Source organism: Phragmites australis, chromosome 7 (genome assembly GCF_958298935.1).
Source record: "Phragmites australis chromosome 7, lpPhrAust1.1, whole genome shotgun sequence".
NCBI lineage: Eukaryota > Viridiplantae > Streptophyta > Magnoliopsida > Poales > Poaceae > Phragmites > Phragmites australis.
The window spans coordinates 24,028,834-24,048,606 of NC_084927.1; the positions used below are offsets into that span (position 1 = coordinate 24,028,834).

At 44.6% G+C, this 19,773-nt stretch overlaps 1 protein-coding gene, 1 non-coding gene and 1 pseudogene across 2 annotated transcripts; 1 reads left to right on the forward strand and 2 right to left on the reverse strand.

Annotated features, from left to right (window-relative positions):
* Positions 1–799: 799 nt before the first annotated feature.
* On the reverse strand, positions 800–871 carry TRNAH-GUG (transfer RNA histidin (anticodon GUG)). The gene has a single exon. It is a non-coding gene; the product is annotated as a tRNA-His (tRNA).
* A 7,782-nt stretch (positions 872–8,653) lies between these two features.
* Positions 8,654–12,217, forward strand: LOC133925500 (immune-associated nucleotide-binding protein 9-like; annotated as a pseudogene).
* Positions 12,218–13,065: 848 nt separating this feature from the next.
* On the reverse strand, positions 13,066–18,104 carry LOC133924271 (protein NRT1/ PTR FAMILY 4.3-like). The gene is made up of 5 exons (XM_062369733.1): positions 17,868–18,104; positions 17,549–17,766; positions 16,499–16,936; positions 14,348–14,472; positions 13,066–14,232 (listed from the first exon to the last, which is right to left on the reverse strand). The coding sequence occupies exons 1-5, from the start codon at positions 17,974–17,976 to the stop codon at positions 13,359–13,361; spliced, it is 1,764 nt and encodes a 587-aa protein (XP_062225717.1). The 5' UTR covers positions 17,977–18,104; the 3' UTR covers positions 13,066–13,358.
* Positions 18,105–19,773: the final 1,669 nt, after the last annotated feature.

The window sequence follows — 19,773 nt, forward strand, 5'->3', positions numbered from 1 at the left end:
AAAATGAAAACAAGATATGTTCATTAAAACACCATATGTGTATTCATAGCTCCAACACATGAATTTTTAATGCTAGAGATATACAGTTTTAGAAATTCTTTAGTTGAAGCTGTGACAAATAGTTTATATATAGATTAAGCCATGCCATCAGTTTTTATCAAGAAATAAACACAAGTTATCTTGGGTAAAAAATAGAGGTCGAAGTTACGTACAGCAGTGAAATAAACACAACTTATTTCAAAGAAAGAAATAGATATCGCCCCATGTGTATTCATAGCTCCAACATCACAAATTTTTAATTTGGCTCCAACTTCAGAATACCTTATGGTCTTGTTTGCCAGGGCAGCTCTATATCAGATCTGGAGTTTGTATACTACAATAAATAGGTTTAAGCATATATTGTATTTTAAAATGAAAACAAGATAACTCATTCAAACATCCCATATATATTCATTGCTCCAACACCACGAATTTTAAATGCTAGAGATACGCGGCTTCAAGAATTCTTAAGTTAAAAGCTATGCCAAATAGGTTGTATATAGATTAAGCCATGCCATCAGTTTTATCAAGAAATAAACACAAGTTATCTTGGAGAAAAATAGAGGTTGAAGTTACTTACAACAGTGAAATAAACACAACTTATTTCAGAGAAAGAAATATATGTTAAAGTTTCCTTTCTGAAATCACTTTAATACGATAAGAATTGGACTTTGAGTGCTGCAGGCCACTAAGGGGCGTGCTTAACCTAAACCATCAATTAATCAGGGTGTTAGGGAAAAGATAAAGAAAAAATAAATGGTGTGGCTGCTGGGATTCGAGCCCAGGTCTCCACGGCCACAACGTGGAATTCTCACCACTAAACTACAGCCACATTTGGTGGAAACTATCCACTAATTACCAATAACTAATGAGTCCCGCGAAATCAATCCAGTCATCGACTTCGACTCGGTAGCCTGGATATAGGTAGTACTACAGCATGTAGCTAAAAAAGATGTTATGTCCAATTTTGTAAACATGCTCACTCAGCTACTCCTGATCTTCGTTTAGATTTGAGAGCTGCATATGCGGGGAATCATACTCATTATGTGTTTTCACGTGAAGAACCATCTGCTACTTCATAGCGGAAACGACAAGTATGCTTATTTTACAAAAATGTGATTAGCAAATCCTAGTCCTAGCGGAAATGATAAGTTAGCTCGTGGTCTTTGAATTCTTTCTCTTGAAAACTACTGATGTGATGCGAGTTAAAGTTTTGAATGTGAAAAATTAGTGATGGTGGGCGTTTACGTAATACCATTTGGCTACCCAAATGATGTTGGTGGGGGTTGAAATGATATTATTTGGATGGTAAATTGTGCCACGCTAACCCCTACTAGTACCAATTTTTCGCGTTTACGAATTCAACTCGAGCTAGATCGGTAGCTTTCAAGAGAAGGTTTGTTTACGGTGATGGCTGAAACCTATTAATATGACGCGTGAGCCTATCTTATCAGATTTATTTACTGTAACATAAGTATAATTTTGTGATAAAATGATACAAAATAGGTAAAGTTTTGTAAAATATGCGGGAAAAATGTAGTTTTGTAATAGCTAAACTAAAAGAAATGTAGCTTTGTGATAAAGTGATGCAAAATAAATGTGGTTTTGTGAAATAGAAGGAAAAAAATAGTTTTGTGATGATTAAAAAAATATAAAATGATGCAAAATAAGTATAATTCTATAAATTATGAGAAGAAAATTATAATTTTACAATAATTTACTCTTTACTTCTTCTTTTTTCAGCAGATGCACACATGGCTAGTTTGTCTAAGGCCTCCGCACGCACGAGTGCACGACGTCGTTTGCTCGGCTGCCTACTTGAGTTTGCGCCTCCACGAGGGCCGTCCACCCGCATAGCCGCCGGACGCCAGGGACATGGGCGCGGGCCGCTTGCAGCTCGTGGTCGCTTCGGTCAATGCGGCCGGCCGGCGGGAAGGTCCGTGGGCGCTGGTGAGCAACGCACTGCCAGGAGTGAGGATCACTGGCTTCACAATTCGTCGAAGGGACTGCCCCGGTGCCCCCCCCCCCCCCCCCCTTTGAAACTGCACAAATCTTGGTGCAGAATATGATAATAATTGTTTGGGATAAACATGTACAAATGTTGTTATGCTGTTTGCTCGTGTCAACGAATCAAAAAAGAAGAAGAAAGATCAAATCAAAGATTGTTATGAATGTTGTGCTATCGTGATCGATTTCACTGCACGACGGAAGGATTCGTCCAACAATACCATCGCAATGCTTGACGGATGGAGTCTGCGATCAATTTCAGGATTGCCCTAAAATGCAGCTCCTATCACCACATAGAAAAAGAGAGACAAATTTGCCCATTTAATGGTTGCACAATAAGTAATTGAGCATTGCTCCAGTGGTCATGCTTTAGAAAAGTGTATGGTAAAGGCTACTGGGCCTCCAACTCCAACGAGCCTGTGGTTGATGGCAACAGCTTGAAGGTCTTTATGGAGTTTGGTATTGAGACTACCGATGCTTATTCAGTGTTTCAGATGTGACCTGATGGAGCTTCCTGGTCATTGATTGTTGCGGCTTTACAATATTTGGGTCTTGGTGCCAACTACGGTGAAGGGAAGAGAAGGTCTTCGGTGTCCTACGTCGCTGGTTTTAGCTCGTCAGTGTCGGATGCAGTGGAAGACAAGGCAGAGATAGAAGATTGCAGAAAGGCTCGGATTGTCCTTTTTTGCAATTTTCAATTGTTGTATGAGGGTGAATGTAAAATGGAGATGTATTTGCACCATATATGAATGAAGTCCCTTCCCCTTCGCCAAAAAAAAAAGTTACTGGGCATTGCTCCAGACCGGTCCAGTTAAATATTCAAGGTAAAAGAAGTTTACTCATGTATCCTGAATTCTAAAAAAATTATCTAAAGGGACACATATTATGCCACACGCGCAGGTCTTCTTCTGGTAATGCTGCACCAAGCAACACACTAACCGATGTGCTATCGCACTGTTTCACTTGAATCTTGTTATGCTAAGATTGGCGTCATCTTCATGGTATCAAGTTTGCAAGTCGAAACCTTATGAACAACGTTGATGTCATCTGGAACGCCGCTGCGTAGTCCTTGATGGAGGATTGCCACACAAATTTCTCAGTTAATGGGTTGTTCAAGTTGTTCTCGCCTCCTCCAACAACTAGGTTTTCACACCCCATCGCAGACCCCGCTCACTGCCCTTCTACCTGTCTTGCGGCTTCAGCAGTGCTATCACCGCCTCGCGTCCCCACCTCACCGCTGCTCACCGCCTGTCTGGTCACAGACCTGTAGCTCTCTCTCCGCCGGCCCTTCACCCAATCCTGGAACCCTAACCTCGCCGGTGGTAGTTCAACCCGGCGTCAACTGAAAACAACAGCAATTTCAGTTGCCTGATACATAGGAAAAGTGCAAAAGAAAAGGTGATTCATTTTTTACGTTTCAAACAAACCAAGATTTCTATATAAAAGAAAGATGCCAATTTAACCAACAAACGATTGTGACATGCTCGATAGTGAAATTTGTGTGTATGCTATTGGGAGTTTGTTGCTTTGGTTGTGCGCCATCCAAAACTCACTATTCCTGTGTTTGCCATTAGAATTTGTGTGTGCACGCCATTAGCTTCCAATTAGCCTTTGTGTGTGCGCAGCACGGCCAGTGGCATACACATAAATAGCCAGTTAGAGATGGAACGCAAAAAAGAACACAACAAACACCCAATGGCTTACACACAAATATCTCTTGAAATATGTTATAAACGGTAACGTCATGGAAGTATATTTTATGATAAATGTACTCATTATTTTTTTATAACAGAAGGAAAAATTCCATAGGGCCATGGAATAAACACATGTTTGTAAGTTTTAGAAAATTTCGCCAAACATTCAATAGAATAAGTGATATTATACATCCATACAAATTTTCAAGATCAAACTCGATTTCGTTGGTGAGATATGAAATTGACAAATAGGGTAGAAACAAAAAATTTCAGCACAAACACTATTCATCCTGATTTTTGTCCTTTTCTTTGATACCTGTCAATTTCATGTCTCACAAACAAAGTTGTGGTTGATCTTGGAAATTTTCATGGATGCTTTATCACGTGTGCCGGTGCTGGACCCCTTTATTGCGCACGCCACCTCAAAGGTCAAAACATCCACGTGGAATCCAAAGGGAAGTCGGACCTCTATAAACCCTAGCTGTCAGCGACCCAAAGCTATTTTTCATATTCTGAATTCAAGGGTTTCAATAAACTAGCTGTGCCAATTTGTTTTGGCCTAGGTCTAGAACTATCTTCAACGGTTTGTGTAGCCACAAATTCTATTTAATCATTGATGTTTACTTTATATACTATTCTTTTTAAAATGAAATTTATTATAGTTGTAAGTACACGATCTTTTCATAGATCCATTGTAATCTTGAATTCTATAGAAATGCCAAAATTATTTTCTTTTGCAAGAGCACTCAAACATAGATTGAAGATCTTCAGTTCTTGGGTCAGTAGCCGCAGTCACTAATAGCAAGCTGCAGGCTGACTCATACTACTTTTCCTTTGAATGTTCATTCCGGAACTGAATGTCATAACTAAGACTCATACTTTGACTTGCATTCCAACTCACTATCGCAAACTGAAAAATGCAGAGCTATGTAGGGGTAGTTTACCATAATGCAATAAGCTACTTTTCCATATTGCTCTGCATTTTCGAACACCTATCCGCCCTTAAGATTAATTTTCACAAGAGCGAGTTGTTCTGTTTTGGGCCGGCTAAGGTCACAGATGAACAATATGCTCAAATTTTTGGATGTGCATTGGGCGAGTTACCATTACGATATTTGTGCATTCCAATCCACTATCGCAAGCTGAAAAATGCAGAGTGAAAAGTAGAAGAAAGATTTGATAAGAAGCTGAGTAGTTGGATAGGCAAGCACCTTTCATCGAGTAATAGGCTAGTCCTTCTAAACTCAGTTCTATCAAGCCTACCAGCATATATGATGTCTCTTCTGAATTCCGCGATGAGTCCTTTAAAAACTAGACTACTTTCAATCTAGATTTTATTGATAAAATGATGGTCATAAAAAGAAATACCAACTAGTGAAATGAAAGATTCTATTAGCCCAAAGAACAGGGCGAACTAGGGATCCAAGACTTAGATGTCCAGGATATCTCTTTGCTATGCAAATGGTTATTTCAAACTTTTAAATGAAGATGGAGTATGGTAAGATTTACTAAGAAAAAAATATTTGGGGTCAAAACCTTTATCCCAAGTTCACTGAAAACTAGGATATTCACACTTTTTGGTCGGCTTGATGAATGTGAAACAACATCTATTCCGCTTTGGATCATTCAACGTCAGAGATGGCAAACAAACTAGCTTCTAGGAGGACAAGTGGTTAGGAAATTCCCCACTTAGATAACAATATCTCAGTTTATACTACATAGTGCGACATAAGCACAAAACTGTAGCACAAGTATTGTAAGAGTACCCACCAAATACCTCTTTCAGTCGAAATTTGAATGCCCAAAGATTGACCACATGGGATAATCTCATAACGAGGATTAGTAGCTTCACATTTACACAAGAGCGGGATAGATTCAATTGAAATTTGACACGAAACAGCAAATTCCCGGTAAATTCACTATATATCGCCTAAAAACATATTGGCATCCCAAATATAAATAGAAAATTATGGAAGTTGAAGTTAACCAAAAAATCAAAATATTCCTGTGGTACCTCCAACAAGGAGTCCTCTTAACTAAAGATAATCTGAAAAAAAATGGCAAGGAAATCAGAAGTGCAGCAGCAGCAATGTGTTGGTCATTATGGCTATGCATAAATAAAATTGTTTTTGAAAAATAGAAATATTTTAATCCTATGCAGATTATATAGACATGTACGTGTTGGCTCCATACTTGGTCTGCGCTTCAGTAACCGAAAGCTTGAGATATGGCTACAGTGGCATGTGCGCTTTAGAGCATGCGGTCTAAGCATTGTTCACCGGGTATGGATGGGATTTTAGACGGCGGATTTAAATCCATCACCTTATTTGTCCTCAATTTCAGTTTCAGGTTTTGTTTAAACCTTTTGTTTCTAGTTTTTTTTTCTAGTGATTTAGGCCGTGTGCGTCTTAGTTACATAAAGGCTAAGAGTATACTCTCGTATAGTTGTATCCCCATAATCGTGGTCTCATGGGTGATAGGACGGGCGCGTGCATTTCCCTAGGAGGAAATAACCCTACACTTAGCTTTATAAGGAGAGGGTCTTGGCCAAACGACAGCCTTGCTCTGCATCTCTGCTCCCATCTGCATCTGCTTTAGTCCACCTGCTCTGCCGGCCATATCACTCCCATCTTCCACCACCGTCCAGCGCTTTTCGCCGCCTTACAGGGACCCTTATGGGTAGTTATAGTGCTCACGGTGGGGCCGACATGTCATCTTTGGGTGGGGATGTTGATGTGCGCGGGGTGGCGGTCATTCAGGCAGTCTCGATTCCTCCATCGCTGCTCGGGCCACCGTCGGGCGAGGATCTCCGTTGCACCAACCGGAAGCATCCTCACAGACCATCGTGCTAGGGGAATCCGTCATCACCGAGACCGAGCTCAACCGGATGGTCGCGGAGGGGAAGATCCCCTCTAGGTCCGCTGCTTAGGCTCCGTGAGGCGAAGTGGTTTCAGAGCCTCTGGGACACAAGACCGTGGTGTTTGAGGCCTTTTTCAACATGGGCATTGGCCTTCCAGCTCCCGCATCTGTCGATCAATGCCATTGCCCGCCTAGCCATCTTCGAGTGGGTCATGCGAGCAGAGGGATGCGAAGGGAGAGTGGACCTTTTCGCCCTCATTCATGAAGCGAGCTGCCAACCGAAGATACGGACGGAGGACGGGGAGAAAAAGGCCCTCAGCTTTGGTAGGGTAAACTTCCAGCTCTAGCGAAGGCCATCAATAACCGGTGGTACACCGGATGGCCAGAGCGATGGTTTTATTATGATGTTAGCTTTAGATCCCCCTTTGCTATACGAACTGGGTCATTGAGTACGTTCGGACCCCAATGGCGGATATCTCTAACGTGCAGTTTGCTTCGAGGTTAGTGCTTCTCCAAAAGGTGGCCCGGAGGATGAGTATGCGTGACCTCGTAGAGGAGTTCACGATATTGCGCATCCGGCCCCTTCAAGCGGGCTGGAATCATGTCTTCGAACAAGGTGGGGAGGACGAGTCGAACGTGTACTCCAGGCCCACCATCAGTCATGGTGAGTCCTCTTTGTTGTTTAGTTTGGAGTCCACAGATGTGAAACACCCTTTTCTTTCAGAGAATTGCCTCCTGCTGAAGCTAGCGGTCGAAATTGTGGAGGAGTTTTTGGGCTCGCCAACTGTCACAGAGCGGTACCAACGTATGTAGTTGGTCGGGAGCTGGGAGTGGTACAACCACATCTGCCTCCACCTCAGGGTGGCGGCTCTGGCATGCCAGACCCAGCGGAGCCCTGGGTCACCAGGAAGCGAGGGCGTGGGGTTTTTGGTATCGTGGCCTCCGCAATTCCTATGAGCTCTCTCCGGGCTCGGCCCCCGCCTGCCTCTGAAGGTTCACATGCTAGCTCGGCGGCTGAGTCGTCTGAGGCGTTGTTGGAGGGAATGAAGCGTCAAAGGTGGGCCGGGAACGCCAGAACCGTTGGCGGCTCGACCGATGTCGAAACCTAGGCTAGAGGGGGTGAACGTGGAAAGGGCCCGGCTCCTCCGGACCCTTCCTACCACGGCCAAACCGACAAGGGAGGCGGTTGAGCCTCCTTGGACTTTCGTGCAGCGTGAGGATTTGCCAACGTCTCCAACGGTGAGGACGTTACGGGCCCTTTGGTCGAGGAGACCGGGAGCATTGGTAAGGCAAGTCTCGCCCTGTGGGTTTTTATTCTGTCGTGGCGATGCACAAGGGATCATGACCTCTGTGATTTTTTCGGTGTGTCTTAGGAGGCATGGAAGTGGATGCGTCCTTGGCCCCCACCCCTGGAGTCACGGATCCTCTGCGGGGGATGATGACCCTCCTGGAGGTGACCTTGACAACCATTCTAACATGGCGGTGTTGCCACCATAGGACGTCGCACTGGCTCTAGACCTAGTTCTGGTGGCCGGTGTTAGGGGAGCCAGACCCTTTGCGACGATGGCCTCAGGACCTGCTGAGGGTAGCCTTGGCTTTGAGACCATGATTCCGAAAGACTTCACACTTCGCCCAGAGGCATTGAAGTCTTTTGCCTCAGCCTCGTCTCTCCTTAGGAGTGGAGAGATCGAGCGGTCGATGGCTTGGAGACCTCCGAAGGAAGTGGAGGTGCGTCTGGAGACGACGGCCTAGCAGGTAAGTATTTTAATCTAAGGTTCTAGGCCCTTGTTTTTGGGCACCTCACCTTACTTCTTCTATGTTGCGCTCCGCAGCAATTGCTCTTGATGAGGGTGCTAGGATGTACACGATGTTAGGCTCTCGTTGTGGCTTGTGACGCGACCCGAGACGAAACGGCAAGGCTTCATCGTGCCTTGGAGGAGGCTGAGAATCGAGTGACGTCTATGGAGTATTGTCTGCAGGAAGAGGTGGCACGGCGGGAGCATGAGGAGGGCCTCCGGCAGGAAGAGACGGCACGATGGGAGCATGCATAGGCAATGGCCCAGGAAGCCATCAAAGCCCGCCAGGCCGTGGAGGAGTCTGTCGCTCGGGTCGTCGAGGGTAACCTGGCTGCAGAAGGTAACACCAGGGACCTCAAGGTTACAGTGGCCGAGCTTCAGTGAGAGCTGAAGGAGGCCCAGACAGCGGAGGAGATACTACGCGTCGAGTGCCAAGGGCTCACCGAGCGTGCATGAGAGGCAGCCCAAACAACTCATAGTTCCCTGAGCAAACTCGAAGCTGAGGCTCCGCCAATACCCTCCGGCTCGGATGTGCTAGAACGGACGCTCTGTTGGCTCCAATCTGCCGCAGCGGTGACGACCACTGTTGTTGAGGTCTATGCGAGATCTAGTGCACACGTGGCCTCGACACTCCAGTGTTGCTGCACCGAGCGGGGTTACGTCAACTCAAAATGTTGGCACAGCCGGTTCCAGACTCCGTGGTTGAGGACTTCTAGCTCGAGGCGCCTCCAGCTGGGATTTGTGCGGCCTTGGACAACTTTCACCGTGGTGTATGGGCAAGGCATGTCCAAGCTGTGACGCTGTGGTTCATGGCAGCTCCGGTGAAGCTGAGCACCGGAGGGGCTCCCCGCTCGGGCTCCTCCGCGGGAGTTCAGGCTCCTCGCCAGGATCTCCTGGACGCATAGCCACCATCTGGACATCCTTCTCGTCTGTCGCCTGTGCTCTAGTCTTGGTGGTATTTTTTTTTATGTCATCCTACCTCTCTAGTACTTCTATGTTCAAAGTCCCCACGGACGGTGCACTGTTAGTGGAAGAGAAGATGTCTTCCAGGAACAAAGTGCGGCGTGAGTCTAATCTAGAGAGCAGACTCAAGCTTGGAGAAGAAATAGAGAGGAGGGAGAACCAAAAACGTGTTGATAGTAAAAAGGTTGGTCCTCTAGCCTGATGTTCATGAGTCTGTATTTATAGTATCGTTCATGGTGTAAATGTACAAGCATGTCCTTACAGAGATAGCGATACAAACTATCACTATACCATAGGGACTTTGGGCTGGTCAAATTGCACAACATGAGTCTAGGTAGGATGCATTTACCTATAATCAGAAGATATAATCTCCTGTGGTAATACATTGGTGCAAGTGGCCCTAAGGGCGTAGTACTTCGCCGGTCAATTGTTGTGGCGTCGCACAGTCCAATATGTCAGTCCGGCTCCTACTTGCGATGGAATGTCAGAATGACCTCCACTTACATCGGTATTAAATTCCAGTCACTTCTTTGATGACTCTCCCCCCGTGCTTCGAAGATCCGTAATGTCTCCGGAGGCCTGTTGTCCATAGGCGTAGGCTGACGGGGCTAGGGGCGTCGGGAGTCCTTAACGAAGACCCCCAACATTGTGCATTGTGCAAAAGTTTGTTTGTGTATGACAATTTTTTTTTTTTTGCAGTTTAAGGTAGTTTTTTTTTTCAATTAAATATGAGAAGAAACAATGTCTAATGTCAATGACCTAGTAATAAGGAAAATATCTACTTAGAAGCCTGAAAAATAAATGGAGCCATGTACGCTAGTTGGTAAATATTATCTTCCAAATAATCCAGAAATACTTACGGCGTCCCGGTCGATATAATCCAATAGTTCTTACCACCTGGTCTTGCGTAATAATCTTGTTTTAATGTTGCATATTTATACAGTCCGCTAGCATCACTTCTTTACTTCTAGCGCTCTCTTTTCTTCGACAGGACTATTTGACATGAATGTTACGACAGAAGATGCCCATAAAGAGATTGCTAAGTGCGTGGACATGTCCCGGGATGGGATTCATGCAATGCTTATGGTTTTTTCAGCAGCATCTCGGTTTTCTCGTGAAGATGCGGAGACAATTGAGTCTATCAAAATGTTTTTCGGTGATAAGATTGTCGACCACTTCACACATGGGGATCAAGTTGGGGAGAGCACCTGGAGAAAGATGCTAACTAATAAGGATGCGAAATATCTGCAGGTATTCTTCTTCTCTGTCTAGAATTACTCAACAATGATCTATTTAGTGAGATCAAATACATTTGTCATCTTTATGTGTGCAGTTTGCATTTACTTTCTATTTTCCACAGGACATGGTAAGGCTATGTGCAGACAGGAGGGTTCTCTTTGAAAACTAGACCTGTGATGTGCAGCTGCAACAGAAACAACTCGGGAAACTACTTGATACAGTGGACTCTCTAATATTGCGCAATGGTGGCAAACCATTCTCAAACGAGATGTTCACTAATCACTCAGATTCAGGTGGTTGAAAAAACATAACGTAACTTTGAGTCCCTCAACCCCCCGGTTCCCATATTAATATTTCGTTTTCTTATTGCAGGAAGCGAATGACAGGCAGAAAGAGATCGGTATTGAGGGATATTCAGGCAAAGAGTTATATGATGAATACCATACACGGATCACAAAGATGGTAATACATTTGTAATGTAAAAGTTCAATTCATAAACGCATAAATATGATCTTGTCTAGTAAATTGTGGCGTCAGGTTCAACCTACATATCTTTCTCTAATCACAAGATTTCTTGGCTTGCAATTTTGCCAACTGCATATGGTTACCTATAGAAGCATGTCTACAAATTGCTTTCTAGTACTATGCTGCTGAACTATATTCCTTTTGGGAAAACTATTGATGTCTTATCAATCGACTACGTTGAAGTTTACTCATAGCACAGAATACACATCCTGTACTTTCGAGTGTACATACTCCTCTCTAATGAGTGTTTAGAAAAGAGTATGTATATTATAAAAATTAGTATATACATCTAAAATATATATATATTTCATTTATAAAGAAGTATATACATCTCATAAAATAGTATATACATATTGGAAATTAATATATATATCTCAAAAAATAGTATATACTTCAGTTATAACGATATAAATTATGAATCGAGCCGGGAGTATGAACTCCTGAGGTACTGACTAGTTATATATATAACTTCTGAGAGTGAACTCCCGGAAGAAATTCTGAGACTGCTAACCTTTTTTTTGGAAAATAAGCTAGCTATTATCAGCTATCGTGGTTTTTATTTTTCAAGCTATCTATCCTGTGTTGTGTGGCTAGATTTGAAAATACAACTGAATTTGCTAACTGTAAGGCATATGATTAGCATGTCTTTCCCTTTTTCTCTCGATTAATGAGATTTTCTATGATTTCTTCCCTTCATTTTCTTCTTCTTATTTATGGATTATTCAGTATATTTAGTCCCATGGGTTCTTTATAGATTGCTTATACTCGTTAATAGGTTGAGGAAAAGCTAAACAGCGCAATCGAGAGTCTGCAAAAACAGCTACTGGAAGAACAGAAAGCAAGACAGAAGGCGGAGAATGAGGTAAGGCCTATTAGCATGGCTTTCCCTTTTTCTCTCGATCAATGAGAATTTCTATGATTTCTTCCCTTCATTTTTTCTTCTTATTTATGGATTATTCAGGTATCTTTAGTCTCATGGATTCTTTATAGGCCAACTCTAGCAGTGGAGTTATCCAGTGCTACAGTACTTCACAAATGGCACAGTACTTCGCAATGCTACAGTACTTCGCAAAGTACTGTAGTACTGGAAATTGATTCCATCAGTACCTCATCCAGTACTACAGTGCCAAATAATGACGCTACAGTGTTGCGGAGAGAGTGGGTGTCTGTATTTTTGCGTCACTGTAGCATACTGTTTTACAGTGGCCGACAGTGAGTCTGGAGGCAAAACGTGCCGGGTTACTGTAGCAACACTGTAGCTGCACTGTTTACAGAAGCTGACAGCGGGACCGGAGGGAGAAAAAGAAGTAGAAGGTAGGAAATGAGATAGTTGCTGGAGATGAAAAATTAAAGGATATTGTAATAGTGATAAGGAATGTTGTAATAGTATTTTTGAGAATGAAAATTTGAGATAGCTGCTGAAGATAGCTTAATAGGTTGAGGAAAAGCTAAACAGCACAATCGACAGTTTGCAAAAACAGCTACCGATAGAACAGAAAGCAAGACAGAAGGCGGCGAATGAGGTGTCCGAAGCAATGCTGAGATCAGAGGAGATAAGGAGTCAAAGTGAGAGATTAGAGAAGGCTCAACGAGATATTGACGAATCCCGACAGTTTCGCGAGAAATTCGGATGGATTGAGAAGTGCATCATTATGTAAGCGATCCTCAGATTGGGGAAATTTGTGGCATGGTCTCAGGGAGGATTGCTCTCTATATTGTTTATTGAAGACTCGGTACCAGTCGTAACCGGAAGAACTTTTGCCTGCTGTTATCCATATGATCTGAAGTATTAGTTGAAGACATGAACCATATGTTATTCTGATATAGCTGTTCTTGCTACCTTATTGTTCCTTGAGAGGCCATCTATGCTCATCTCACCTAGTTATGAGCTGATCTACTCTGAAAACCTTGCTGAGTTCCTGTTCCAACAAATGGATGCAATCTTTGTCTTTTCATCTGGCAGCGCTGTTCTTGTATTATTAGTCTTTGTTTCCTGTCTGGCTTAATTCATTGGCAATGCCTTGTTGTCCACTCTGAATTTTCTTATATTACTCTTTGTTGCCTGGGAGCTATGCTTCGCTGCAGAACAGCAGAACTTAGCCTAATGTGCTTTCTAGTCCTTATCAAAGGAGATAATTTTAACCTAGTGGCTAGTGCTCATTTTTCTCATCCCTATTTCTCATGCATGTATAGATACATCTATATGGATATACAGTTTTCAGTGTTCTTGAGTTGTTCAGATGATCTCCTTGCCACCACCCTCTGCTGCAACCTGACCAGAGGCAGCTGCATCAGAGCCATCTGCACCAGAGTTGTACCACCTAGCGCACAGCAGGTAGCAGAAGAAGTTGAGCACGCTGAGCGCGGCGAGCATCCAGTAGAACAGGTCGAGCCTGTCCTTGTTCAGGTCGTTGTTGCCGAGCCAGCCGCCGCCGCCACCGTGCCTGGCCGTGATCCTGTTCACCAACGAGACGAGCACCGAGCTGAGGTAGAACCCGAACGCGTAGGAGCAGTATGTGAGCGCCGTGAGGAAGGCCTGCATGCCGGCGCAAGCCTGCTTGTAGAAGAACTCAATGAGCCCCACGGCGGTGAACATCTCCGACACGCCGAAGACGAGGAACTGCGGCACGATCCACAGGACGGACATCTGCTGGCCGTCCGCGGCGGCATCGCGGCGCCTACGCTCGACGTCCGCGGCGGCGACCATGGAGAACGCGACGGTGCCGAGGCCGACGCCGATGCGCTGGAGCGGGGTGATCCCGGACCGCGTGCCCGTGAGCCGCTTCATGAGCGGGACGAGGAGGAACTCGTAGGCCGGGACGAGAGCGAGCAGCATGGCGTAGGGGATGGCCTGCAGCGACGCGGGCGGGATGTGGAAGGAAGAGGAACCCGGCGGGAGCGCGGTGTCCATGGCTCTGCCCTGCTGCACCGAGAAGGTCTGCAGCTGCGCGAGCACGGTGTTGAAGACGATGGTGCACGCGAAGACGGGCGTCACGGCGAGGAGGGTCTTGGCCTGCTGCACCTCGGCCACCGTGCACAGCCGCCACGGGCTCTCCGGCTTCGTGTTGGGCCCCTGCTGCGCTGCACGGATGCACGCCTTGTCCAAGAACCTTTAAAAAATGGCACCTTTTTTCCGTCAGAGACTAGCAACTCAGAGCAGTATGCATTGTCCATTGGCAGCAATTGCCTGCTGACTTCTTCATGAATGGTGGATGAGATGCTGACCTGAATTTGTTGGCGTGGCGAAAGTTGCCGGCGAGGCGTGCCGGCTCGCAAGCTCCGGCGTTGACAGAATTGGAGGAGCTGGAAGGGCATACTTGCTTCCTCTTGGTGAAGGCAGCAACGAAGACCTGATGATTTTTGCACGGTTAAGCAATTTTTCAGAACTCTGAACTGAAAACTAGAAGGCGAATCTACAACAAAGACTGAAAGCTAGAAGGTGAATCTTACAACAAAGTTTCGTCTTAAGGAACTCTTTTTTTAGACTCGGCATATCCTGTTCTATAATGTGATTAAGCCTTGTTTCACAAAAAAAAAGTGATTAGGAACAATTTTGTAGGCTCGGCATTTTTTTTTCTTGATTGGAAATTTCAAAGCATATATATTTTTTGTGCAATGTTTATGAACTTAAAAAGATTTCAACTTATAAGACATGAACAGTACAATAAATAATATTTTTAATTTGTATAGAAGTGCTGATATTGTTCACGTGACAAATTAAACAACCTGCAGCCAGTTCTGTCGTTATGATCAAAATCACAGTTGCACAGAACTGACAGCTTAACAGCGCACAGATCATAAGAGCATTTTAAACTACTCTGCAAACACAAGTTGCAGACGGCGCGTCAGTTCATGGTATCTTACTAGATCTGATCGATATGAAAATATGCAAGTTATCATATGATCCCAAACGCCGAGTTGCGGAATATCACTTCCAGGGGACCGCTCTGACTGAATGGTGACAAAAATCATCTATCTACCATTTCAAGTATATCTAATCTGATCATAAAGTGGTGCAGTGATAGATATAAAATGGGATCACAAAAGTTTCTTGCAAAGTGCAATATCTTGGAACTTTCCTAGATGGACTTGTTTAGCAGAAAGGAAATGCTTAGCATGCAGGTACCAGCCACTAGCACCACAGCCCATACTGTGCCCAATTTTGGATCAGTGCAGCAAGTTTTTCAGGATGCATGTAAAACACCTAGACTCTAAACTAGGTGAAACATCTATGTAGTATTTAAAGTTTCAAACCACAAGCAAGTGATCTTGTCATATTAGGGTAACTGGATTACTAGTACGTTAATTAACATGCAACTTGTCAGAGTAAAGAATACGAGCAACCGATTAGTTCAACGAACAAAATGTATGGCAGCATTTTGTCCTTTTGAGATCAACGTGGATATATATATATGTGCTAGAAATTTGTTTTGTTTATACGCTTTTTTTGCTAGCAGGCCATTGATTATATTAAAGTAATGGCGGTTGTAATAACCGCCATTACTATTTGATTTATTTATACGCATTTTACTGTACTAGCGTATCAACCTGTGCGACTGCACAGACTAGAAGTTTAGCTTACGGCTAAATTGTAGATTTTGTGTTAATAATAGTTGTATTCTAAGATACATCGGTTATTTATATTTAAATATTAGAATGTAAAATATAAATATAATTTTTGTTCATTATATTGCAATCATGTTTATTATTTATGAATAGATCTAATTTATAATTTTCATTTTATGTGTTATGCAAATTGATTTTTATTTGTTTCTTGATTTTTTTGAAATTATTATTATTTTTAATGTCGTCACCGTATCTCATATTATTTTTTTGAAATACATTATAAATTCTTTGATATTATTTTTATGTGATAATCTGTAATATGTTTGCGTTCTGTTGTTTTAATTTTGTAATGTTTGATTACACGCATATTTAATTGGTATATTTTAATTGATTTGAAAAAGTGTGTTGATTGCTAAAGTAATTAAGTTGGAGTTTGCTAAGGTAACCTTGTTGGACAAACGATATCTTAAAAAAAAAAAAAGACAAGGCTAGAAATAGTTTTGGAGCTGAACTCTATGATTTGTTTTTTATTCTTCTATATTATTTCGTCTGGTTGTTGGTTTATGGTTACAGTTAGTCAATCAATCAATTCGACGGTTGAATGTTTTATTTTTTTACGGGAATTTCTATAATTTTCTTAAGGTTAATGTGAAGATACCAAAAGAACCTTCAATTAATAAATATAAGACGGTCTGTTTGAGCATGGGCATTGCACCAATTTTTTCTTAGCATTTTAATACTGGGTTCATGCATTGAAATTCAACGTTGGTATGGCATTAGTATCAAGCTGAAATTGTGTGAAGTTCTCACCCTTGCAATAGGAGCGAAGATGCTGCCCTGCGGAGGCTTGTTCCGGTAGAACGCAGCGCCGGAGACCAAGCTGACGAGCCCGGCCGCCATGGCGACCGCGGAGATGCCGAACCCGACGTCCATCCCGGAGTGCGTCTGCACCCAGACCAGCACCGTCAGCGCGACGAGCTCGCCGGCGCAGAAGCTGAAGTAGGCCGAGTTGAAGTACGTCGAGAGCCTCTTGGCGCTGTCCGGCGTGCCGGCGAACTGGTCGGCGCCGTGCGCGATCATGTTGGGCTTGAGGCAGCCGCTGCCGAGCGCCACCAGGTAGAGCGCAACGAAGAAGATGGCGGCCTTGATGCCCCCGGCCCGCTCGCAGCTGCCGTCCATGGACGCCATGTTGCACGGCGGCGGCTTGAGCTGTGGCAAGTGTGCTTGCACTGACAGCAGTATGAAGCCCTGGCCATACATAGTAAATGTCTAAATGATACATCACACACCACAAAAAAAAGACTTGGTTTTATGGTGTGTAAGAATTAAGATAGCTAGGTGACCCAAAAAAACTCTTTTTTATTATTGCAGGGTTTTAAGGGTCAGTTGCAAAAGTAGCATGCGCGTTGAGCAGAGGTTCTTAGCCCTCAAATACAAGAGCAGGTGACTTCTACTCGCTTTGCTTTTGGTGGCCAGCCGCGTGTACGTTCCCGGCGGCCGTGCCATTTTCCGTTGAATTCAACCTGGTCCCAAAAACTTTTTTAAACCGGGAACATAATCTCTGCCTCTCTCTGGTGTGATTGTCGCCTTTTCAGCCCTATCCATCCACCAATAATTCATGTTCATCTATCTATATTACCTCCACGTGGGAACAACGGTCAACAACCAGAGGGGACAAACCCTGTCTCCTCTCGTATGCGTTCCATTTCGTTCTTGCAAAACCAGTCGCAATTTAAGTAAACACATGTAAATATACGAGTAGATTGGCTGTCGTTCCTCATCAGTTTAAGCATTTGGGCGAATGAAAGAAGAACAACCTGGTGCGTGAAAGAAACTAGATGCAAGGTTGTCTGCACGTACCGAGAGCTCGACGAAGCCGAAGGTGAGCATGGTCCAGAAGCAGCCGAGGTAGGAGTCGGAGAGGAAGCCGCCGAGGAGGGAGAGCAGGAAGATGGTGCCGACGAAGTTGGTGACGACGTTGGCCGCCTGCGACAGCGGGAAGTGCATCTCCCCGAACACGTACGTGATCAGGTTGTTCCCCACCGCCGCGATCGCCATGATCTCGAACGCCTGGATCCCTGCACGCACGCGCGCACCCAAGCCCGTCGATCTCTCGCTACTTTCTCAACGAACGAGCCAATGTGCCAAGAACATCGCCAACAGCTGTGAGCGTGCGTACCTAGGATGAAGACGGCGGCGCGCATTCCGCCGTGCCGGTGCGGCCGGCACGGGCGGCCGCGCCAGTCGACGGAGACCGCCTCCGGCGCCGCGCAGCTCTCCACATCCATTTCTCGGTCCCTCCCTCTCTGTCCTCCTACAGAAGTCAAGCCGAGTAGGTAGTCCCGAACGGGCAAGCTAGCAAGCTCAGCTCAGCTGCGTAGGCAATGGCAAGTTGGTGGGCGCTTAATTTATAAGAGGAGGACGGCAAGGAGTTCAGGAGGCGGCATGTGATTGGGCTGGGGGTTCCTTCCAACTCGGCAATCCGCCACACGGGAACGCACGCACGCACGCAGCACCAGCGCGGCGCCTTCCGAACGCCGAAAGGAGCCAGCCGGCGCGGCAGGTACGGTGGTGCTAGTGCGGCCGGGCCTACCCCTGCACATCGGAATTCCAAGATCCACATCGACCCGTAGTGCTTTTTTTTAAACAGTGGGACTCATTTTCAAAAAAAAATTAGGTAGGATCGAGCAAGACCACTTCCTACATTTTCACTCTGTGTATATCGGTACGAGCGCTCGAGCTCAAAGGTAACTTGACTCAAACGCTCGTGCCGTGCCAACGCAGTCCTTACCTACCGAACTAGAGCACCCGTAGTGCTCTACGCTCCGCTCCGCTCCGTTGTTGGGAGGGTAGAAAGACACGCCCGCGTACATACATGCGTGCAGAAATGCAGCGCCGCGTAATGTTGGATCAAAAGGCGCGTCGGTTGTATTAAATTTTCAGTGCCGTGTTGACTGACGAACTGGTCGGATTGCTGGGCGTGCCGGTCGGTCACCTGCCTGCTGATTCAGTATTGCAGGAAACTGAACCAGAGAACAGTTGAGTGCTAAAAACGCAGTTCTTTGACTGGAATTTTGCTTGGTGAAAAGCGATGTGAATTGCGACGACTTATACTTTACTCCCTCTGTTAGAAAATAGTAGTCATTTTATTTTAGAAAAGTCAAAGTTCTTTTATATACTTTAATTAATATTAAATCAAATTATAAAAATGTTTAGTGTATAAAACTTATACAACTAAGTCCATAATTAAAAAAAAATTACACTATATAAATTTTGTAGCTATAAATCATATATTTATGAGAACTTTAATCAAAATATAATTTCAAAGACCAAGCTTAAAAAATACGTCTGGATGAGGGACTATCAGCGAGCTGTTTTAGCAGCGAAGCCATCGTCAGCACACGACAAGTCATGTACGTGATCCCATCAAAAAGTCAATGTGCGATCCAGTGGGACGCGTTTACTTTCCATCCTTTTCAGGAACAGAGTCAGACTCGGACAGTGACCACAACTAAGAACGAGTTGAAGATGGAGAGGTCCTGTTCTTGGGAGACCGACCTGGAGCAGCTAGCTATCCTCGCACGAATGTCAATCGCAGGAGCGCCAACCATTAGTGTACATAGCGCGATGCTGCGTTCCTACGGACACATCGGCATACGGCAATTATGAATCATATGCTTCGACCGGCTAGAGAATTATATCGGTATATGTATCTTTGATAGATTTTTGGTCGAGACGCATGCTAAGCTACAGATGCTAAGATGCCCCCTGATTCGTTGCGTGCTGCTCAAAAAGACGGCAGCGGCAGCAGCCTTGCTGTGCAGATCGTGCAGCTAGCTGGAGGGAAGTCAGTGAAGCCATACGAACTCTGAGCTTGAAACTGATTCCCCAGTTGCTGAAAATCTGCCTCTTGCCTTATGTCAGAGATATTGATTCCTCCACACAACAATTTGCTTCTGGTATCGAGGAATTAGAAGAGGTGTCAACCGGCAACCGTATCAGGAAACAACGATTAGTGGAAATTGGTACTGTCACTGCACAACAAGCAAAGCAAAAGCCCCTCTACTTTTATCTTCCCCAGCTGA